Here is a 23823-nt window from a genome sequence, read left to right on the forward strand (position 1 = left end):
GTTCACAAGCTCTAAATTTAGACCCCTGCGCCAACTGCCTACTTTGCCCTCCACTGCGCCTCTCTTAGCCAGCAGCAGCTCAGGATTGTGCGCTGATTTATGAATGAGTAGCTTAAATAGCAATTTTTTTTCGTCGAGACTTAAGTGGTATGTTTGTATTGAACAGAATTAATGAAATAATTAATGCAAAAATGGAAACAAAATTTGAACATGCCTTAAAGGTAGCTATTAACAATTAAAGCTCATTTAAGGATGATGAACCAAAACTGAATGTGTTTATTTTAAGCAAACATTTTCCCCCAAGTTACTTGGACATGTACCTTTTAATAAATCGTTTAAGTTTGGCTATCTTGGAAATGAAAACATAAAGTGTTCAGGCTCTTTCTGTGTGGGGCTGTGTTAAGTTATCAGGAGTCAATGTTAGCCTTAATCTCAGTTTCATGGAAAATTTGTGGGCAGAACTGAAAAGCGAGTGAGCAAGGTGACCGACAAACCAAACTCTGTTGCGCCAGTTCTGTATGGAAGAACGGGACAAAATTCTTACTTACTATTGTAAAAAGCTTTAAGAAGAATATCTAAAACTTTTAACCAAAGTCAGACAGTTTAAAGGCAGTTCAACAAGATATTGAAATAAAAACTTCTGACTTGGAAAAAAGAAGAAAAAAAAAACAACTAAAATTTTTGTACTGCAAATAATGCACACATTTCACAACAGTAATTGTAGAAAAGTACAACAATCTGGAAATGTTTATCTTATTTTCTGACATTTAGCAAATATAAATTGCTTTGATAATCCTTGCAGACCTACAATTGCAAAGGTTTTGTCTGATTTAAAAAGACAGTGTGAATCGGTTGTGTCCCCCTAGGGAGTGTATGTATGTGGTTTTAGCTGTGTCTGTTGTGCAGTAGTGTTTTGCCAACATAGAGCATATGCACTTAAAAACACTTTGCTCAAAAGAATTAAAACAGAATTAGTTGTAATCCTCTACAATGGTTCCTGAAAAGTACAATAAGTGGTGAAAATCTGTTGGGAATGTGGTCTTGAATGTTGGTTTTGAATGCAGTTATGGAAAAAAAAGTCACTCATTTGTCTTAAATTACCATTTGTATGTTTTTAATAACCTATGTAAGTCTTACCTATATGTACTTTATTTATAACTTTAAGAGACATAAGGGATTATGACTGAGTTTTTACCTCAGAGCCACAGGATTATTGTATACACTGCCATCTTAAACATTTTCTAATTTGTTGGTGCTGCTTTGTATGGCACTTGCTCACATTCCATTTCGACAAAAGGCGACTCATTTCCCAGATCTAAATTGTTAAGGGAAATTTCTGTTTATAGTTTCCCCTTATTCTGTTATCTCTCGTTCTCTAATGGCCCAGCAGCTACAGTAGGTTGACCCTGTTTTTACATAACCAGCGGTCACCATGGAAATGAGTCCTGCTCCCCCAACCCCCACCGCGCTGTACGTGGAGCAACTCTTATTAAAAGAAATCCTTCTGGGAAGGTGCAGCAAGCAACAAGTGGCCCAAAGCAAATTTCTTTTCAGCTTGGAGTGAAACGCAAAGAACACAAACACAAATAATTACAGGTTGAAAAGCAGTGCTACTTAGCTGTGTTTATTTTGTTAAAAAAAAAAAAAAACACTTCAGAAAGTATGTTTCAGTATCAAACAGCACTATGAATTATGGCTATTATTTGAAAGCAACCTGTGCCATCACAACCTCCCCACCCACGATAATGGGAAAAGGTAAAGATGTGCACAAAACCCCTTAAAATAAACTGTTTTAATAAAAACTTCCCCATTGTTGCCAACTGAATTGCTAATTAAAAATGCCCAGACAACCCAATCAACATATATGTGTAAAAAGTAAGGTATATATTACTGTGACAGAACTGAATTTGTCAAAAAGATTAAATATGTATGTATTTTTTTACATTTTGTATTTCCGCCACTGAATAAAGGTTCCCAAACTTAACTCTAATTATGTTACCGCAATAGAGGAAGCGTTATTTTAGAGTTTTTTACACATCTTTATAAGAAGGACGTATAAATCATCAATCAAATAAGCTGTAGCTAAACAAAACACCAAGTGAAAACAAGTGACCAGTGAGATAAATCCTACTCATGTTACTGGCATTGCCCAGAGAGAATCACGTCAAAACAACATTTACTCTATGCAGAAAACACACAACCACACTTTAGTTTTTGGAGATGATTATGAATTTTTAACAAAGCACACCCCGCACACAGTTTTCATAAAACCTTTTCACAGTGAGCTTGTTATCTAAGCAAAGTTTTCGATCCAACTCTTAATGCCAACTTAAAAGTCCATTGCCTCTCAAAATACTGTAGTTGATTTAGTTGATTTGCTACAAACTCCAAAGGAGCCTTTACTTATTTTTTTCCAATTAACTAATGAAAACAGTCGGACAGTCATCAAATCCTCTTAAGCCTATTTTGGCCACATGTTAAAGCATCCTGCTTCAAAAAAAGAAGAAGAAAAAAGCCTCTTCTCGTTTGTTGGTTACTTGACATATCTGCCTCCAGCTAATCGAATTATGGTGCTAACCTTTTCTCGAGTTACAAGCGCTCATTTCAAACACAAAATGACATGATGATGTCTGCCAGTGGAGAAATCTAGCCAACTCTTCACTTTCTCCTCACGTTTTGTGTTTCAAACACTAATCAAAATGACCAATCAGAAATTCACAAACACTTCAAGAACCACCACACATATAAAAGGTTGACAGCAAAATGGGGGTGAGTTGCAGATGCATAAAATACAACACAATTTTTAAAGAAAAAAAAAAGACAAATGGGCTATAGATTATTTTTCCCTTATTTTTTAGCCTCATGCCTTTTCTCAAAAACATCAAACAGAAGGAATCGCTGAGATGGATTCCTTCATTTACTGGTTGAAATCTTAGTTGGGGCCTTTGTGTAAAGTTTGTATCAAACAGTATCAAACAGCACTATGACTGTTTGATACTATGGGTATTAAATGGCTATTAAATGCAAGTAAGCCTGCATGTCCAGGCTGGACTTTTGTTCAGGTTTGGTCTCATGTTGCAGACTGAAGGATATAAGGGTAGTTACCGACATAAAAACCAGTCAAATCATTGAATATTTATCTTGTTTAAAAAAAAAGAAGAAAAAAAATCTAATCCTGCGGCCTCACCTTTCTACACACAAGATAGTGTAACTATAATCTAATAATCTAATCTCCATGCAGCATGGCAGCTCGGACATAAAAAAAATCCAACATGTTAAAGAATGCATATGAATGTTGCAAAATTAATCATTAATAACATTACTTACATGTTACGCTATGCAGAAACTCTGTCTGCATTGATACATTCTCTCATGTTGAATACTGGAAGCGGCTCCAACGGTAAGGCAGTCCAACCTATTATCTGAGTAATTCAGCTAATACCTATTAGACCACAATTGTACATTCATAGACTGTGTTTAAAGGATTGGAACTTCATCCCAAGATGGTCAAGTAAACATTTTGTATGGAAAAAAAATAAAAAAACACAAACACACGCACACTGTAGAATACATGAACACATAATGTAATTAATGTTAAGGCATTTTATGTTTCACAAAATGTGTTGAATTTCTTTAGATTAAGATCCATCTAAGAAAAGTTTTTAGACATGGAAATGTATCCAACAAGAAACAGATATGACTGAGTGTGGAGGGTTCAGTGATGGACTGACAAACTGTGGTGTACCCCTCCTCTCACATACTGAATGCTTTGAGACCCAACCGCAACCCTGAAGAGGAGTAAGCAGATCCTTAAGGGTGAAGGAAAAGTCTGAAATTTCAACACTGAAAACAGGAATCAACAATAAAAGATCTTTAGTGTGGAGATAACTCGTCATTTTTGGACCCAAGAGAATGTTGAATTTGTCCTGCGAAAACTCAAGTGGAACGAGACAAGACTAACAATAAACATTGAAAATGAGCTGTTGCGGTTATTTAATTATGCTGACAACACACAGTTATTGACATCTTTTCTAATTTCTCATGCATATATCAATTTGTCCTAATTTTCCATAACAAAGCTGAACGTAGCTGATTGATGTCCATCCTCACTCATATATCCCTTCTAAACAACATACTCATTCCTTCAACAAGGTACACATTTCTTAAATATTACTGGCCCTCCTGGTAAAGATGGAAAAGCTTAAAAAATAAGTTAATTTGTGAGCATAACCTCACAAATATATTTGTTTTTTCTTTTCTTTTTACGCAATCATCGGCACAATAGTTCACTGCAGACCTACTCATTTATAAAAGAACTGTAACTGAAGCATCGTCTTAATTTATAATTAACTTTTTTTAAAAGTTGATCAGTGTCTAGAAACTTTTCATTTGTAATTTACAGAATCTTGTATAACAGTATTTAAAAACTGCCTTTACTGTATTTACTCCAGTTGTCTCTTATATTAAAATGACAGAAAAGCAAACCTGAAAAGAATCTGGAAACCAAGCACTTTGACTGCATTGCATATGTAAAACAATGGCAGTACCCACTTTCTCTTTGCTACTCTTCAACATTGGAAACACAAGAGAACTTGTTTCCACAAGAAACTTGAATGGAAGTACACATCCATTCAAGTATGATGGATGTGTACTTAATAATAAAAAATGATCAAGAAAAAAAGCTTCTTATGTAAAGTCGCCCTCATCTAGAGGAAGAGCAATGATTGACAAGTTTAAAAGAACCGCAACTGTGAAAAACGAGGCTGGAAAAGCATCCAGATATATCTGGCTACCAAGCACAGTGTGGACGATGCTATGGGAGTTAAAAAAATATCCAAAGCTCACAGTAGGAGAACCAAAACATGTGTTTTATGGATGTTGTGCACATCTTAACCAGGAGATGCCAATAGCTGTAGAAGTCTCTGACTCAGTCTAGTTAGAATCCAGCTCAATGTTACAGATATCCTTTATTTACATTCACATAATCTAGTTGTGTTGATCACCTTTTTCCTCATTTAACTGTAGCATGCATCGTCACTTATTTGATGAAACAATAAGTGAAACATTAAATTATCGTTTTGAAAGCTAAACTGTCACACAATCTCTCATCTATTGGCTTGTTTTGTTCAAAGAGGTGAAAAGGATAAGGGATGGAGACACTCATTACCAAACGTCTCGGCTGTATTCTATCGCCTCCAGCTCCAGGTATTGCTGGTGTACGCAGACGTGTATGTTGGCCTCTCCAATGAAGTCACAGAGTGTCTCTGGTTAGCCTCGACCACGTACTTCTGGGGCTGCCACTGCCTTGGCAGTGACCTGTAACCTTGCAGGCCAACCGGGCTGGAGGCAGGGGTCCTCGACGGAGACACGAACGATGGAATCGGAGCTCGGCCCTGATTGCGGCTTTGGCTCCAAGTCTGGCTGCCTGGTTTCAGTTGGGTCATGTAACTGACTCTTCCTTTCCACTCTGCAGGTGGCTCAGGTAGGATTTTACGCCGGGCAGCAAAGTGGACATTGGAGGCAAGAGCCTGCTGCAGGTCTTGAAAAGCAAAGGCTTCGTCTACCAGGCCCAGGGGATGGCGGGAGGCGGCTTCCCATGGGGAGAGGGGTTTGAAGCCTTTGTCCAAACGGGATGTCTGCCTCACCGGGGGGTTGGTGAAGGCTCGGGTTGGAGGCTTGGGAGAGGAAGAAGCAGACGCCGATTTCTGGCCTGTGAACGGCACCCTGGCTGGTGGAGAAAGGGTGTAGCCCCTGCCAGTTGCCTGGAGAGAGGGATTCATAGAGGCTTATTTTAGTAAAGGCATATTTTTATAGGGCTTGGCTGCAAATTGACTCAGAAAACATAAGCAACTAAGCAGATCCTTATTAAAATGTTTCTCATAAGGGTTGTATTTCATGATTAGAAATAATAAACTAAAAGCGCTTGTAGGCTACAATAACCCTTTTTATCATAACGGAATAGGCTAACCTTATGTCTCAAGCAGCTAAAGATCAGGCCCTCTTTAGACTGTATTTAATTAACTTGTTTTGCTAGACTTCATAATTGTGGCACTCTGCTGATTAATGCTACTGTCTGCCCTTTCATTAATATGCATCAAAGGGATAACAGTGACGGCTGGTCTGAGATGAATAGGCACCGCTATGCTCCTAGTAGGCGCCTTGATTACAGTAGTCTGTGAAAACGTGAACCAAACAAATGGTGGGTGCTGCCATCTTCTGGTGGCTCTTGTGTACTGTCAGAAACACAGGCCATATTTGGAAAAGAAGAAAGTTCAAGAATAACAGGGGGAAAGCAAAATATGTGAAAGTACAACAACAAAAAACAAGAGAGAAAAACATCTCTGTTTGAAACCAAACCAAAGATTTCATCAAGCAGAAAAAGTTGATGAAGAGTTAAAAAGACGATGAAAGTCAAGCCTAAGAAATAGCAAAATATTGCAACAGACCCTGAGAAATGCATTATCCTTCAGTCAAAATCAATCTTGGCTTTATGTCAAAATCCAGTCGTCAATTTGCGGTGTTCTGCATCCTTTAGACATGTCTCTGCATCAATACACTTGATTCACATAATTATGTCATCAACTGAACTCTGGAAGAGTTCGCTGGTTATAGAATATTAAACGTGTCTTATTTTGAAGAGCAGTAAATGTCTTTGAAGTGATGACAGTTGAACAGCAAGAGAGTAAGATGTCAAGAGGTCCGTTTTTTTACTCAAAAATGATCCTAGGTAAGTTAATGCAGTTTAATTTGAGAGATTTCGAGAGATTTCCCCAAACTTTTCAGATGTTGTTTGTAAAGGGAATATGAAAAGACTGCACCACTTTCCATCTATTTCACAATTGCACTACATGGCTTTATGATACGCTTTCACATCACATCCCAATATAGCACATTAAACTTGTGGGTTGTATTGAAACAAAAATGTGCAAAAGTTCAAGGGACATAAATTCTCTTGTAAATGAAATTATAAGAAATTCTGGCTCCTTGGACGAAGAATATTTTTAAAAAATAGTATATAATTTAAAAGTTTTGCAGAGTGCATCATCTTTTTTCACGTGTCTGTGAAAAGATGATGTGCTGTTATTCTACACTAGCAATTGGGTGTATTAATAAACTGCCTAGTGACTCTATATCTGGGTTTGCATCTCTCTGTCTGGGTAACATTAACATAGTGAATTTTGGAAATGTGTAAGAGATTAAAACATGATGTACAAGAGAGTTTTCAAACCAAAAACCCCCCATCAATTCCAAACTTAAATTCCTAAAATGTTCTTTTCTTTGTTCTTTCTTGCATGGACACTTTAAGATCAAAGTGAAGAGACACGTGATGTAAAAGTCCTAAATAAGAAATAGCTAATCTTTTGAAAAATGCATGACACTCTTGACCTCCTCTCGTAATGAGACCATACTGAAATCAACTATTAATCCTCTTCATAAATGCATCATCAGGTTGTCATTCTACAGGAATGTGCTTCTCAAGCACAAACCTGCATAACCTTTACAAAACCAGCTTATTGGGATGGTCAGAAGTATCTGACAAAGTCTTTTTAGGAGATTGCCAGCGTAAAATCAAGACGTAGCACTATTCATTGCTTTTTATAGCATAGATGGAAAACATGATCAGAAGAAAAAGTTGGGAATAGAAAGTAAAACAAAGAATACCCAAAAGAGAAGAAAAGGGAAACGAAACACAAAAAAGAGATAGTTTAATGGCACTGCAGTGAATCATACATAAAGTGCACAATGAAGAGAGAAACACAAAAACAAGAGAAGAAGCCCGGTACCAAATATACATCTAACTCAGTTTTACTCATAGACTTACACCATTATTAATTCTATTTCAAAAAGTAATTCTGATGCAACCATATTATGTTGTTGAAAGGATAAAGATGCACCAAGACAGACATGTGAAAGTTTGAATGATAGTAGCTTTCAGTTGCCTGAGCTGAAATCTAAGTCTACAATAGTATGTGGACATCAGAACTGGACTTCTCTTAAGGCACTTTAAATATAGCATCTAACATGACGCAACAGCTGGTAAGGAGTTTAAAATAACATCAATCTGCCTAAGAAGGAGACATGAAAAAAACATAAAATAAAAATACAGAAACACAACCTTGCTACCCCCGAATTAATAATCTTTTTAAGTTATTTTAAGCAATCTTTTTTTAATTATCACAAATAGTTTGTGTCTCATTAGCTTAACTCGACCTACATAAGTAAAGTTGCTTGCCAATGTCATTAATTGACTTTATTGATGATACAACCATACCTTTCTCCCACTGCACCATTCCTTCAGCTGCTTAATTTTACCATTTTTTTTACATTTGATTTTCTTTTAAAACACTTTTATGAGTTTACTATATAAAGTTCAGCAATATCATATTGCTGAACTTCTAACTTAAACCTTTCTCTCAGTCCATACACCATTCACTTCTGACCCCTCCTTCTTGCTTGCTTCCTATTCTGACCAAAATATTCCCCTACATGCCTAACATCATCACATTAGATTTGCACAAAAATGCATTTGTTTAGCATAAAAAAAATATCAACCTTTGTTGATCCTCTTGTGGGTAACCTAAAGGTCTTAATGTGCTACTGAACTAATTGAAGTAAGTGCTGAACAATTGTGATCTGACACACTTTGTTCTACAACAACAGAAAGCCAACAGGGCAGAGACATTGACTGCTTGAACAAGTTTATACAATGTGCTTTAAGTCTTCCACTGGCCAGTGTATTGTAAGTGCACTGTTTTGACACAACTAGGCAATGAACCTGCCATTTGCCTATGAGAATCACTCTTTTTCAACCACTGTTGGCTTCCACACCTGAGCTGAGCTCTTGTTAGCAGTAAATTTAGGCTTGGGGGCAGTACCACCACCAGTTACAGATTCAGGCCTAGCAGCCACAGGAAAACTCGGGGCTATGTAGTTATTAGTAGGCGGTGGTTTGTAGGGTACTGAGGGAGTTGCCAGATAGGGAGGGCTGCTGGCTGGCTGGTAAGCAGCCTGCTGGTAAGGATGGTTTAAAGGCTGAGGGGCTTGTGGATGATAAGTTGGTGGAACAGCCTGCAGATACTGCTGGTTATATTCTTGTTGGTATGGACTACCCGGAGATGGCTGATAAGGATAGACATTACCTTGGGCTTGCTGATAGTGGGGATCATGCATTACGGGCTGCATGGGTATCCCATAGCCTTGCTGGGGATATGGAGGAGTAAATGGTCCAGCTTGTTCAGATGGAGCCATTTGCTCATATCTAATTGTTTGGCTGTCAAGAAGTGGGTGAGGAGGTGAGCTGGGCTTTGGTACAGGAGGCTTAGCAGCCTCTGCTCCTGCACCAAAGATAAAGAGTGAAGAATCTAGTTTATATGGTTGATGCTTCATGACATCAATAACATTCAGTGGTTTAGGGGCAGGTGCTCGTTTCTCCTGATCTTTTTTCTTTGCTTTGATTGAAGGACTACTTGCAGGGGGCTGTTTTGTTGCTGCTAGGGGATAAAAAGGAGATTGAATTGGATTGTAAGCCCTGGGAGGCGGAGCACGTACATTGGGTGTATACTTCCATTCATTTGGTAAGGATGCAGCTGGCGATGTTGAACGACTTGCTTTGTTGGCTTCAACAGTCTCAGAGTCCACAACAAACTTCTCCATGCGAGACTGCCTCTTAGCAAACATGTCAGCTCCTTTTCCTTTGACCACTGGCATCTCAAAAGCTGGACCCGGGGACAATTTAGGATTTAAGACAGTGGCCATTGGGTTGACAGGCGATGCGGCTTTTTGACCAACAGTATAAGAGAACATTCGTCGTGGCGGAGGAGGAGGAGTCTGGTTTTGTGGTGGGTGCCATGGTTTAGGTGAAGGTTGGGTGTTTACTGTAGATAATGGAACATTCAAAGATGATTGCTGTAGCTGTGGTCTCCAGTCATTAACTGGTGTTGGAGGCTGGGCTTGAGCTGATGGCCATGTATTGAGTTGTGGTTGTTGAGATGTATTTGAAAGGGACTGTTGCCAGTTGGACTGGGGTGTGGGCGGTGAAGGAACTGATTGAACCCAGGGTGGCTGATGTTGGGCATGACTTTGGTCCTGAGCCCATGAATTTATAGGTTGCTCACCACCATGTTCTGGAGGTTGTGGAGCCCATGATGTCTGAGCTGGAGTGTGTGCAGGAACTGGTGCCCATGGATTCAGATTAACTTGAGCCTGTGCTTGAGGTTGTACTTGAGCTGCATTCATCCATGGTGGCTGAGTTTGGGCTTGTGTTTGCGATTGTGCCCATGGACTGGCAGGAGGTTGCGGTTGAGGTGGAGTTGAGACCCAAGGTGGTTGAGGTTGACCTGGAACTTGGGCATTTGCCCATGCTTGAGGGAGTGCCTGATGTTGTTGCTGTTGTCCCCAAGATGGTTGTGTTTCTGGTTGAACTTGTTGAACCCAAGGGGGTTGTGGTTGTATTTCTGGCTGAACTTGTTGAACCCATGGTGGCTGTACTTGAGGTTTTTGTTGAACCCATGGCAGCTGCTGTTGAGAGTCTGTATGGGGAGCCTGCATCCATTGATTCTGGGGTTGTGTCTGTACTGGTTCTTGGGCTTGACTCCAGGATGCCTGTGTTTGCTGCAAGTGTTGCTTCTCCTTCATGAGTGTCCATGGTGGCTGAACCTGTGGATGTGACTGAAGCTGCTCTTGAGGTTGGGCCCAGGATGGTTGAGCATTTGTCTGAGGTTGTGCTTGCTCTTCATGCGGAGTCCAGGATGGTTGCCCCTGAGGCGTCCAAGTATTTGAGCTCAGTTGAATCTGCGCTTGACTTTGAGTAGACTGACGTGTTACCCAGGGTGGCTGGGGTGGGGACTGACTTGGAGGTGGGTTCTGAGGTTGCACTTGAGCCGATTGCCATGAACAAGCAGCTGACTGTTGATGTGCTTGTACCTGTACTGGACCCCATGTGGCCATTTGAGAGGACTCACAATGCTGAACAGAAATCACCTGGCCATGTGTCTCTTGAGATGTCACTTGTGCAGGCTGCTGTTGAGACTCTGGTTCAGGGAGAGTCCATGAATGCTGCTCGGCTGGGGTGGGATTGGCAGTGGTTTCCTCAGGGGTAGGAAGGGTAGAAGGCTCAGGGGCAGGTGCAGGAGTTGGCTCTAGTTCTGGAGCAGGGGCAGTTTCTGTGGTGGGGGCTGCAGCAGGTGTGGACAGACTATTTTCAGCACACTGAGGCACGTCCTGGTTGGCTGCTTCTATCTGAGCAGACCAAGGAGGAGAGTTGGGGTTGATCAAAGGCTTTGGCGCAACTGGTGGAGGAATCTTAGGTTTAAGTCTTTGAGACTGGAGGAAATTGCAAGCTTCCGCCCCAAGGCTAAGATAGTCTTCTTCAGGACCAGACTCAAAACCTTTTTTGTCACTTCTATTGAGAAGGTTCAGCAATGCAGGGTTAGGTGATACTTTTGGGGTTTCTTTAAAAGTAAACATAGGCTTGCCGGTATTCTTTCTCCTGGAGTCCGAGAGCAGGCCTGTCCTAATTGCAGGAGTAGAAATGCGCTCATCACGGGAAGCTATCTGCTCTCCTTGGCCAACAGGATCTTGATTGGTCCCACTTGCTCCATGAGAATAAGGTGTTGCCACCAGATTTTCTGTTATGAAAGGTTTTGCAGTACGGTTGTTGTAAGAACTCTGAATTTCATTAGTTTGATGCTGGATTGCGCCATTGATATTTGTAGAATACTGCTGCATTTGCTGGTGCTCCTGATGATACTGTTGCTGCTGCTGATACAGTTGTTGCTTGTATTGTTGCTCATACTGCTGCTGCTGATATTGTTGATACTGTTGCTGCTGTTGGTAGTTTTGTTGTTGCTCATAATACTGTTGCTCCTGATACTGCTGGTACTGCTGTTGGTTTTGTTGGTGCATATTCACATCCAAGTAACCATGACCCTCTGTTGCGGACTGAATATAGGACTGCTCCGTTACCTTCTTCTCCAACTCTTGCACTGCTTCCACGGGTAGTCCTTGACGCCGGAGTTCCTCATGTTCAGCCGTGATCTCATCCATCCTTTGACGCCTTTGAGCAAACATCGTTGCACCCTTGCCTTTGGTTTCAGGCAAACATTCCATCTCAGCTTGGTTGTTCAAGTTGTTGTTAATTTCAACAAGACTCTTCCCTAACTTAAAAGTTAGCACACCTTTACTACCTGGAGCATTCAAAAGAAAAGGCCTGTTTGATTCACAATCGATAGCAGCTTCAAAGCTAAATTCACCAGCTGGGATTTCTTGCTTATCGTCTCCGTTCACGTCGTCTTCTTCGTCACTGAAGTCTGGTTCGTCCTCTCCCGTGCCGTAGCTTACAAGCGTGTATTTCTTGGCCCTCTGACGATGTTTCTTGAACATCAACACCCCCTTATTGTTGGGGTTTGAAGGAGCGGCCGACAAAAGGAGAGCTATACGTTTACATTTGGATTTGGCCTCCTTCACCTGTTTCTCTGACAGACTTTCGTTACGTCTGAGCCCTGTGTAGAAAATAAAAAAGCAGACCTGTGTTCAGAAAAGGTTCAGCAAAAAGGACAAATACATTGCCAAATTAAATATAAAGATTTGTCTTTTGAGTAGATTCCATCTCAGTATAAAGCTATTAATCACTTGCAAGAAATATAAAAAACCCAGAAGTGTAGCAAAAAAAATTAGAGATTACATAAAAATTCTTATGTAGAAAAAGTTCCCAAAAGTGTTTTGGGAACGTACCAAACCTAAATCCAGGCAGGGACACAAAATATTACTTTTATTGTGCAATCATCTGGAACCTCCAAAGTACATGGAAAGCTAAGAAAATAATTATTAAAAACTGGGACACAGGAGAGAGTAGTTTAAGAAATAGCATGACAAAGTGCAACATGAGCTTGGAAGCACAAGCAGCGCTGAAGAAAACTTCAAATTATGGGACAAGGTATACATTTTAAAAATTGAAAGTGTTTTCTTACAATATGATTGAACTTATTTAAACATGCAATGAATTATAATTATATAACTTTTTAATTTGCATGATCATGGCTTATATTCTTATTTCAGACAAAATTTCCTGCTTGTGATGAGAAAATATTAATACATGAAAGAAGCAGTAACATTTCCTGACCCGTATATAATGTTTTATTGGTTCACTCACTAATCATTCAACACCATACATCAAATTAATCATTCGGACAAACAAGCCAGAAATATGAACCACAAAAATAACTTGCATGCAGTAAATTTAAGTCTGATCATCCTTAGAAGTAGCTATTTGTAACTTTAAAGTAGCTCCTTTTATGTTTAGTCTTCTGACACTTGCTCAAACAACTTACACCATATGACCAATGCAACAACTGACAGTGAAAAGTTATTCCTACAAAATAAATCAAACAGTCTTACTTCTTAATGCTCACGCGGAGAAACCAGAGGGTGGAGAAGACAACGAGAGTGAACGACACCCGCACTTTTTCAGCCCTGTTAAAGCACCCAGTTTGAAAGGATCAGGTAACAGATGAAGGGGACACATGCTGGTGTCTGTCAAAGAGCCACTTCTGCAGTCATCATCAGTGTGCTCTTGTGATATTTCTGTCTTTTACACAACTCAGAAGAGCTCCTCACTATATGTATTTTGCCCCCATAGAGCTTATGAAAGAGTTACTGGAGTTACATGTAATCATGTTTTTTTTTCATTTATGAAAGTTTAACAGTTTATGTTATGCTTCTTAAAAATAAGCTTTCTGCTTTTGTCGTATCTGCTTTCATTGAAAGGAATGAGCTCCCTCCTCCGTGAGCAGTAAAAGACATCCTATTTTAAGGCTTACACACACAGGGCATCAGTCTATGGAATGGACACATGTTAACAAACACAGTTTAGTGATGTAATACTTCATGGTATAAAAAGAAAAGAGTTTCTTCAAAGTTACTTACTTGCGTGTTTTGCCCGATGCTTGTTGGGTTTTTCTTGATCCCCTTCTGATTCGGAGTCTTCTTGCTCTTCTGCTAGAGTTGCCTCGTCCGATGGAATTTCGAATGAGACAGTGAAAGACGCAGGAACAGGCTGACTGGGTCCCCCTCCTTCCTCCTCTTCACTTTGCGACCCAGTGTTTTCGGTGATCGTGGGGCCACCCACGCTAAGAGTGCTCCTCCCTGTTCCTGATGCATCTGGCGGCTGCAAAGTGCCCTCCACGGTGGGAGCGCGGACCACCACGCCATGCTGACTGAGCGGTTCTCTAACGGGGCATTGCGCATGGTGGGATGAGGTGGTGTGAACGGGGTCGATTGCTGAAAAGTCCCCTTCAATCCCTCGAGCACTCCCGAGAGAGGTGCAGACCCCATACGCCAAGGTTTGATCAGACAGGGACACCTGAAGCTCCACAAACTCTCCTGGGGAACAGCATCGTCGCACTTCCTTGTTGTGCTTAAAAGCCAGCTCATGGCCTCCCAAGTCATCTGACAATTTAACTCTGGGGAGAGCTTCTGTGTCGCTGTCCAGCTCCCGATGGAGCACCTTACCTTGGGGATCAGATATGTGGACCTCCCTTGGGATTTCAGATTTTGGGGAAATGATGTGGAGGGTGGTGCTTTTTAAATTCTCATCTGAAGAGACCTTTTCACCAAGGGACGTCCCTTCTGAGTCGCTGTCTTCAGAGGGGAGGAAATTGCATCTTTGAAAGGAAAAAGGGAGAACATTAATGAAAATAACAGAGTATTTTTGTTGTGTTTGATTTGTTCTTCGTGAATGCACTGTTATATTTCACTAAATTATACGACACAATCACTATAGATGAGATCCTGGTTATGGGATATACTTCAATTTAGTCGTCATACAAAGCTGTACCTGTAAGTACTTTCATGATTCCAAATCTGAGACTCTGGGTGGAAATTTGGACTTATTTACTTTTATTAAATTACATATTTGTTGACTAGTGTGGAGCAGAGCAAATACTGGGGTTTGACATGAGAGCTATTGTTGTATTTTGTTGCATTACTCTATAGAAATTAAACATATTGCAAATCAAAATAGACTGGATAGGTTTTTTTTAAAAGTTAAAATAGAGGGTAATTTAATTTTATGACAAGAATAAATTAAAATGGGGAAAAAAATTTGTTGAAAAGTAAATGAAAAAAAAAACCCTTTACTCTTCAGATTAGGCTGAAGCTATTTTAATATCTTAATCTATTTTCTTATTTGTAAAAGACAGAAGAATATCTAAAAAATAGTATTTAAATGCATGAACTTTGACAGAAGCAATAAGTCGCAAGTTATAAATGGTTGAAGCGATAAAGTAGACCAAATCCTCAGTCTGAACCTTAACCAAAATGTCAGAGCCATAAAGTGAAACGTAATTACATTTACACGTCACTGGCACTCATTTCCACTTTAAAGGAGATGTGTGAAGAGCATTACAAAATGTCATTATCCTACAGGGGTCAGTGAATTCCAGACAATGGGACTTTAAAGAGACCAGATTGTATCTATAAATAAAACAGAGGGCAATATCTTTATGCATTTTATATAACTAGGCGTAAAAAGCCCACAGCTCCCTTATAAGGGGTTAGTTACACTGTGCATACAACATAAATAGAAAGAAAAAAATAGTAACGTGAATACAAATCCATTGGTGTCTTACACAGATTAGCCATAATAATTTGAGTACATGTCTACGTTTAAGTGTACTGTCAAGTGTGTCCAGTGCCACTACAAACTACTTGACCAGTCAGTGTAAAGACCATTGTGAAACACAAGGCCCAACTCTAACTCAGCAAGAGAACTTTCAAAAGCATTTTCTTCCATGTTGAGCTCTAATTCTTCGTGGTTGGAGGGCCTCCATGCCATCACCCTAAGAAGGGAGACTGACCATTCTTGAACAACAGTTTTGATCACTAATGGTAGAGGTGTATTATGTGCAGATTCACAATATGTTCTTAAGCGTAGGCAGTTTGAAAGCTAATTACAGCTCACTTAGTCTTTAATGAGTCTCTTCAGACTCACCGACGCTTGTATTTTGAAAAGTTTGCAATGAAAGGCGATAGTTTACATAAACACATATTATTATTTTGTTATTCAAACCACTAATTATGTGTTTTCAGGAAAGATGAATTATGCCTCTGTTTGTGGCAAACCAACGAACAAGTCGGGGCATTTCAGTCGTCTGGACAAAAGAACTTGCCTGACTGCATTGTGCCTAGTGTAAAGTCTGGTGCACAGGGGATTATGGTGTGGAGCTGTTTTCAGTAAAATAGAATTTCACCCTTTAGCATACCATAACATTTGGAATAATCCTAAAAACTGACTGCTCTCAAACTGACTGAGAACAGTCTGGAAATGACTCTTTCAACACAACGAATGAACCAGGGTGGTGTAGAAGAAATTGACTACAGCCTGATTTTAAATTGAAACATCACCTTACGGATGAATTTGAGCACAAACTTCAAGCCTTCTTGTCCATGTTCAGTGACTAACCTAACAAATGGGCAAAAATCCAACAAATACAGCCCTAAGTCCTGTAGCGGGCCCTCTCAAAAGAGTTGAAGCTGTCATAAGTGCAAAAGGGTGGGCCAACATCACATCAAACGCAATGGGTTAAGAATGAGATGGCACACAAGATCATCTACAAGTATGTAGGAAGACAGATAAGTGAATACTTTTGACAATATATTCTATGCTTTCATTTATGCAGCAAAAACTGTAGTATTATTTTTGCCAGCCATTTTAGCAAATTCAATTTAGCTAAAATGTTCATGTTAGCAAATTATGGTAAGGCTGAACAACCTTTTCAGAAGTAACTGCAGGGTGCTGGTAGACGTTTCGATGAGTGCTAAAGCTTGTAAAAGCGTGAGATCAGAGCAGGGTTCTCCGTTGATCGACACCACCTCGTCATCCTCCTGGACTCCGGCCAGGTAGGCGCGACTACCATCTTCCACCTGCAGAGGGAAAAAAGCAAGGAGAACAAAATCACCCATCAGCTGACATGCATCCGCAACCAAATGACATTTGACAGTGACTCAACATGCATGAACATAACTTGCACAGTTACAGCTGGCGAAAACAGAGGAAGAGAACATGACCTACAACTTGTAGGCTACAAGTGAGAACTGCCAGCTGTCGCTCATCCCAACCAATCACAACAACCGTTTCACTGTCAAAGACTGCCTCTGAACAATGTGAGTTTAAAACCTTAAGTAGTATATAAAAAGGTAAGATTTTTACAGAGTTTCTCTGTTCTTTAAATTTGTTTCAAACATTAAATAAAAATGTTCAAAATAAATTTGTGCTTAATGGAAATTTGAAAAATTCAATTACTGGATGAGGGAGAATAAAATGAATGAGGATATGGAGGTAGGACACAAGGACTGGCAGGAAGGAGAAAAGAAGGAAGGGCAGCAGAGGTGCCAAGGAAGGGTGCCAAAGCGATGTCTTTCTCAACTGTTATTTTGTTTTTTCATACTTATCTAGTCCTGGGCAAAACTGAAATAAAATTGAATGCTCTCTATCTTTCTGCAAACCAAGCTGCAGAAATATAGAAGGGAGGAGAGGATGTAAGATACATTGATGAGGGAAAAATAAGGAAGGGCTAAAGGAGACACAGATGTAGGATTACATATTAGAACCTTTTACTATAGTTAAATTTATATATGAGAAAGAAGAAAATATTTGTATTTTTCTTTTGACGTAATAACACATTTTATTTGTATAGCACTTTTCTAAGTACTCAAACTAACTTAATTATACCAGTGAAAATATATAAAAATCATGTTTAAGGGCTAACATGTATGATTTCCAACAATTTTATTAAAATTAGATAACACAAAAATTGCATCTGCTCATAATTATTTGACCAGTTTTTTATGTTTTTTTTAAAACAGGAATTGGAATCTGTACTATGATGTCCCTGCTGTCTGTGCAGGCCAACATAGTGGAAATCCATTTAGAAGGCCACTTCTTTAACCAGTTAAACCACTGACTGATGGTCTCATTTTCTAGTAACTGGTTCTTGCTACCTAATGGTTCATCAATAAGAAATTGTAATAGGTTGCAATAAGCTATTAAATCAGCTCAAAAGGCCACTCATACATATGGAGACAAACAATCATATTAGTACCACGCAATTAGATGATACAAATCCAGATGCGTATATCCGGATACTTATTACAAATAGCATAACTTCTTAAATTTTGTATGATGTGCAAGGACTGCAGCTGTTTGTGGGTTTATTGGGGTTTGGAAACACTTGAATAAATCAATTCCTGTTCTTTCAGCTAAAATGATTTTATATTCATCTAAATAAGATCATACTCAAATGTTCTCAAGAGTTCAATACAGTAAGCAAGAGTGGAAAAAAATAGTTATGACATGAAAATAAAAAAGTTAACTGGTGACACCAAGAATGAGTAAGTAGATGGATGAATGGCTTCCTTTGTTTAAGTGGACACAAATCCAGCACAGTAGCATTTAATAGTACTTCAACTATTTTATTTAAATAATTACCATTACTGCATAGTGCAAGGACTTGCAGGGAAAGATATGGATGTATTAACCAACGGCTCATTCTTTATATTTTGAACAAGTTGCATCAATACTTGCAGTAAATTTTACTTGTCACTAGATGGCGTGCGAATAGCACATAGAATGAGTGAAACTGCTTTTTCCTTGTTTTGGGTTTGTTGCCTCCATTTTTTTTATTCACTTGATTTTAGCATGCAGAATTTCACGTTTGCTAAAAAAGCAACAAACTCAAACACAAAGGAATTTGTGTTGCATAAGAAAATTTCCAAACAGTTCCATGAGCCTGGTTACTACAATAAAGTATTTTATATGTTATGTTATGCAGCTGGCAGGTTTAATATGAGCCCCCTGACTTTATCTCCAGTTTTTACAACTGGATAAACAGACCCTAAAAAGGCAGTCGGCGCAAAGATCCATCAGGACTCTCACCTCAATACAGGGAGGATGGATTCTGCTGGAACCTAACCGTAACCTATTCAAAGTCCAAAAAAGGAGGGAGAATGTTTGTCGCTGCTCTCCTTGGAAGCCAAATATACACAGTCAGGCCCATTTTCCCCTCTCCCTGTCCTGAATGAAATTTACTGCTCATAAAAGCTAAGTCTGAGTCATTTGTTTGGAAATGTAACGGGTAAATACAGCTGGTGGTGACAAGGGGGAACTGTGTCCACTGCTGTGGAATTAAAGACTTGCTAGAAACAATCGCATTTACGGCTGGCTTTGTGAACGGTTCTGATTACACATGCCAAGGGAACGTGTTTTCTCCAAGTTGCAACGAGGCAGACTGAAACTTCAATTCAAAATCACCTTGCAAAGCGCTACAACTTTCACACTCCTTGGGACTTTTACTTTGTTTTCCCCCGAAAACTTTAAAATATTTCACTGGGTTTTATGTGACAGACCAAGTAGGGAGTCATTTTAAAGAAAGAAAAGTTTTTCTTTTTTTCTGAAACGGCTAAAAAAAAAAAAGCTCTGATAAATACTAATATCGGATATCAATATCGGGCCAAATTTCCATACTTATGCATCCGAACTATTAAGTTAACTAACAAAAATAGTTAATTTTTAATCTGGACAAAATTACACAAAAATGTTAAATGATATTGAACTTAGTCATAAAAATAATAAAGCTCGAGGCTGACAAAGACGATTATATTTGGCAAAGAGGACGTTTATTCAGTCGTATGTTGTGCTAATAGCACATGCGTTCGTCAACAACTCACTAGCGGAAGTGAGAGCAACACAAATAATTATCCGGCGGGAACACCTGGCGCAGAATTTAACAAATTTATGAATCAGATAATTTGCCTCGAGGAATTTTAATAATCGAGGTACGCGAATCATTGGATGAATCGTTGCAGGCCTAATCCCATCCATTCGTTGTCGTATAATTATCCGAAAGGTAAAGGAAGAAACACCACATATATCTCTCTCTGCAGCAATGTCGTTCTGGTCATTCAGGGAATCCCAAGGCATTCCATGGCCAGACGGGGTATATAATCCCTCCTGCGAGTTCTGAATCTCTTTCCAGTAGGACGTGCCTGCAAAGATCCCAGGGGGCATCCTGACCAGATGCCTGAACCATGACCTTGTTCTAAATGAAAATTAGCACTTTCTTCTTCTTCTTTTTGTTGGTTTTTATTGGTGGTTGGCAACAAACTTTCAGTAGCATTACCGCCACTTACTGGTATGAAGTGTGGCTCGTGATGATCTATAACCTTTCACTTCATACATAATCCTTACTTAATTAGCACTTTCTTCTTTGATTTCCAATTTTGACATCCAACGATTCACTTCCTGCTAAAGAGCCCCCTGGTGGTTGAAGAAAAATCCACAGAAAAGCCGCATCGGGCTATAAGCAGCATGGCTCAGAATATGGGGAAAAAAGCAACGACTTATAGTCCGAAAAATACGGTAATTTAACTACATAAAGCATCTACTTACGCCTAAATAAAGTGTTTCTGGGCAAAGTTGACACAACACAGGGTATCAAGGAGCAAAGACATGGATATCCAACCTAACACACTCAACCTAGTCATTTAAAGTTACTAAAACAAACATAGTATGCTTTTGGGCCAGTGGGAGGAAAGCATGATGTCTGCAGAAACCAGCATGATGTATGGTTAACTGGATCAAGGCCAAACTATGCCTGTAAGAGTACTAAGAGCAAACGTTGTTTTCTAGCATCACTCAGATTCAGCTGCTATGGAGACCTAATCTTAATTTACTTACATGTCAAAACAAAACAAAACAAAAAAACAACAAAAAGTTTTCATGTAGGTCTCATGATTTTCTGTCAGAAGAGAAGCACAGAGCCTCTACTTGTGCAGTTCAAGTTGTTAAGGGGGAGCAGGAAAACACCCCTGAATGACTGAAGCTGTGGCATTTTGCTGACTTCTTAATAGGTTAATAAGGTTCCTAAGGTGCACTATTATGGCTTGAATAACCAAAACAAGAGGCCTCTTGGTCCACATTTAATTCAATTATCCAGGCAAAGAGTAGCATTTATCCATGTTAGGAATCTGATTTTGCTGTAGAGATACGCAATTGTAAATAATACACCCATTTGGCAAATTTAAGGTCTCACGGTTCGCTTTATACCTGATCTGGTCCGTGTTGACTTTCCATTCTAGGATTAAATATCTTTGTAGTTAGGCAGCAACATTGTTAGGCTACTGGCTAGTAGTTTTTTTTTTAAGATCTTGTTTTAAATACTTTGCTGTTTCTGTAGCTTTAAAAAAAGTGACCTCATCAGCTTCCTACTTGGAGCCAGGACTCACAATAAGAAGAAAAATACAACCTCCCTTATAAGGAAAGGAGAATTAAGAAGTCATGCACTTACACTCCTCTCCACAGCTTTGATAATTCACTGAGTCTGAGCAAACAAAACAAAACACATTCCCACTGAATTCAGCAGAATTTGACCAAACACAGCAGAGTCAATACTTTATGATATTTCTCCTAGGTTACTGATCTGGCTTTTTGTCTTTTCCACTAAAAATAAAAGCTCAATAGAGTCCTGGCTTCCAGATGATTTAGACTGATCTCCCCAGACAACAAGCAAACTGATGACGTCAAACCCAGTGTTTAGCGCCAAGACTGGACCATAATATTTAAGTGGGGAAATAAACCTTAAATAAGCTTTTCAGAATAGGAAGTTTTGTCCCCGTATGGGGCCCTGTGTTTGGCACAGCATTTTGCGAGACTGAGTACAGAATTTGTTTACTTATGGGTGGAAATTAAATGATTTGTAAATGTAAATTTTTCCTGAGATTATGTTTTCATAATCTTTTGGTTACCTCTGGGGTAGACATATACAAAATATGTTGAAAAAAAAATACAGCCTTTTCTTCTGAACATTGTTTATGTGTTGCTTAGAGATCTGAGTGCCTCTAAAATAGACTGTTTCCCAAGGAGAAATATGAACATGCTACCTTAAATGGCAGAAAACTCTTAATGAAAGTCAGAAACAAACATCATGATTTGATTATTGCATGTTCATCTGTCACTAAAAATAATCCATGGGACTTTTTTTTTTTAAGTCTCTGAGGCTTTTCTTTCAACTATGGAGCTTTGATGTTGCAAGGAATGCAGTTTAACAAAAACATTTACATCTTCCGTATTTTGACAACGAGTTGATGAGTGATCACTGCAGCTTGCATTACAATACCATATAGAGTCACAGCAGCTCCTTAAGGGTAAAGGCACCTGGTTTTACCACTGTGACTGCACTGTAGTATCAGAAAGGAGTCTTCAAGAAGTTATTTGCATGCACAGTACTGTGTATTTCTTTTTAAAAGATACTGAAGCACTAAAGCAATTAATTTGGAGAGGACTAGGTTTTTTTGTTATTCCCTTGCCATGTGCTACTATTTGTTGTTTTACATGAAGACTGGAGTTCAAAATATTTAATAGTTTTCTTTTATTTCCCTCATAAATGCAGGAAATACCAATCTGGCTATCTGAAAGTATTCTTACTCATGAAAAATATGGACAGTAGAGGTGCAGAAACAAAAGCGTTACTTGCAGTTATCTGTTTAAAGGTATAGCAAGAGTGTAAACAGTTGCCATTTCAAAATTGCTACAATTTTACTTCATATTCCCAGCTCAAAGATGTTTAGCTAGCTGTGAAAACACATGCAGTGAAGTTGTGGAAGCTAAAACCACAGCTCAGGTGTATAAGCCACTTTAAAAGTTCCAGCCTTAAAACCCCCTAAGACTTTCTGTCATACTGTTTCTACTATTTAAAGTCCCTTTAAGGTCTGACAGAAAGCGCCAGAATGTGTGGAGGTTTTTCTGGCTTTTTAAAACATAGATCGGTAGTGATGCAAATCTCCCACTTGTTGCTGTACTCTGCTGCTTAGCTGGCTGAAAGAGTGATATGGTGTTTCCCTTGTTTTGACTAAAGACCTACTTGGCTGTTTGGAAATGCTTCTGGTCACAAAAAAAGCCACAAATGGCCAATTAGATCATGCTAAGCATTTGTTTTAGACCTTTGTGTTTTACATCATGAAACTGTGAGCATTATACCATGAAAATCTTAGATCATGCCTATATGTTTTTTTTTAAAGTCTGCTGCACATTAAAAAAGTGTTAATGTTTAACATACAGCAAACCACAATGCTATGTTTATTCCCTCCTTCTTATTAACTGCACCTTCACGCTTTTGGAAAGGTTTCAGCTCTATACCTTCATCAGTTTTAGTTCCTCCGCATCCATGCATGACGCGCGTACACACACATTTCTCCTGCCCAGGTTAGTTCATATCCTGAATAATGCCTTGTTTTCTCACAAGAGCTCCTGCAAACCCATGAAAGCTCACACTGCCCTGAGCTTCCCACTCTCTCTTTGGCCTTGACCATATAAGGATGCTGAGGAATCTCTCACCAAAACACAGCCAAAGCGCACAAAAATGCACCCAATAAAAAAAAAGTTTCACCACACAGATTTTCAATAAGTAGTTAGGAATATGTTTTCATTGCTATTACTTAACAGGTATCTTACTACCTGGTGATACACCAAGGTTATTTTATAAAAAGAAAAACAAAAAACAAAAACAAACAAAAAAAAGAGTAGATAGATACCTGGGAAGCGAGTAAAGGTCTGTAAATATCCCCCTCTCCCTGTCTTAGGCTGAACCCCCACGGTGCGCCACCACGCAGGGTCACGCAGATGTAGTCCCCGGTGCCCATGCTATGCGCAGCCACCCTCAGCCAAGCTACGACGGCGCGCTCATCGCGATGTCAACCCTGCAAGCAGCGCTGCACAGTAACCACATCCACCGCACCGCCGAATAATCCCCCCATCGTCTGAGTTCTGATTGA

General features: G+C 39.3%; 1 protein-coding gene across 3 annotated transcripts; it reads right to left on the bottom strand.

The window, feature by feature from the left end:
• Nucleotides 1-108: 108 nt before the first annotated feature.
• synpo2a (synaptopodin 2a) lies at nt 109-23784 on the bottom strand. Of its 3 annotated transcripts, XM_008435796.3 has the most exons (6): nt 23584-23784; nt 16769-16920; nt 13924-14660; nt 9550-12500; nt 5168-5762; nt 109-514 (listed from the first exon to the last, which is right to left on the bottom strand). In XM_008435796.3, exons 1-5 carry the CDS (start codon nt 23689-23691, stop codon nt 5187-5189), a joined length of 4524 nt encoding a protein of 1507 aa, XP_008434018.1. In that variant the 5' UTR covers nt 23692-23784; the 3' UTR covers nt 109-514; nt 5168-5186. The 3 variants fall into 3 exon arrangements, with proteins under 3 accessions (XP_008434018.1, XP_008434017.1, XP_008434016.1); XM_008435795.3 differs by lacking the exon at nt 109-514 and having other exon boundaries at nt 1609-5762; XM_008435794.3 differs by lacking the exons at nt 109-514; nt 5168-5762 and having other exon boundaries at nt 7690-12500; nt 23584-23781.
• Nucleotides 23785-23823: the final 39 nt, after the last annotated feature.

Source organism: Poecilia reticulata, chromosome 18, assembly GCF_904066995.2.
Source record: "Poecilia reticulata chromosome 18, P_reticulata-male-v2, whole genome shotgun sequence".
Lineage (NCBI taxonomy): Eukaryota > Metazoa > Chordata > Actinopteri > Cyprinodontiformes > Poeciliidae > Poecilia > Poecilia reticulata.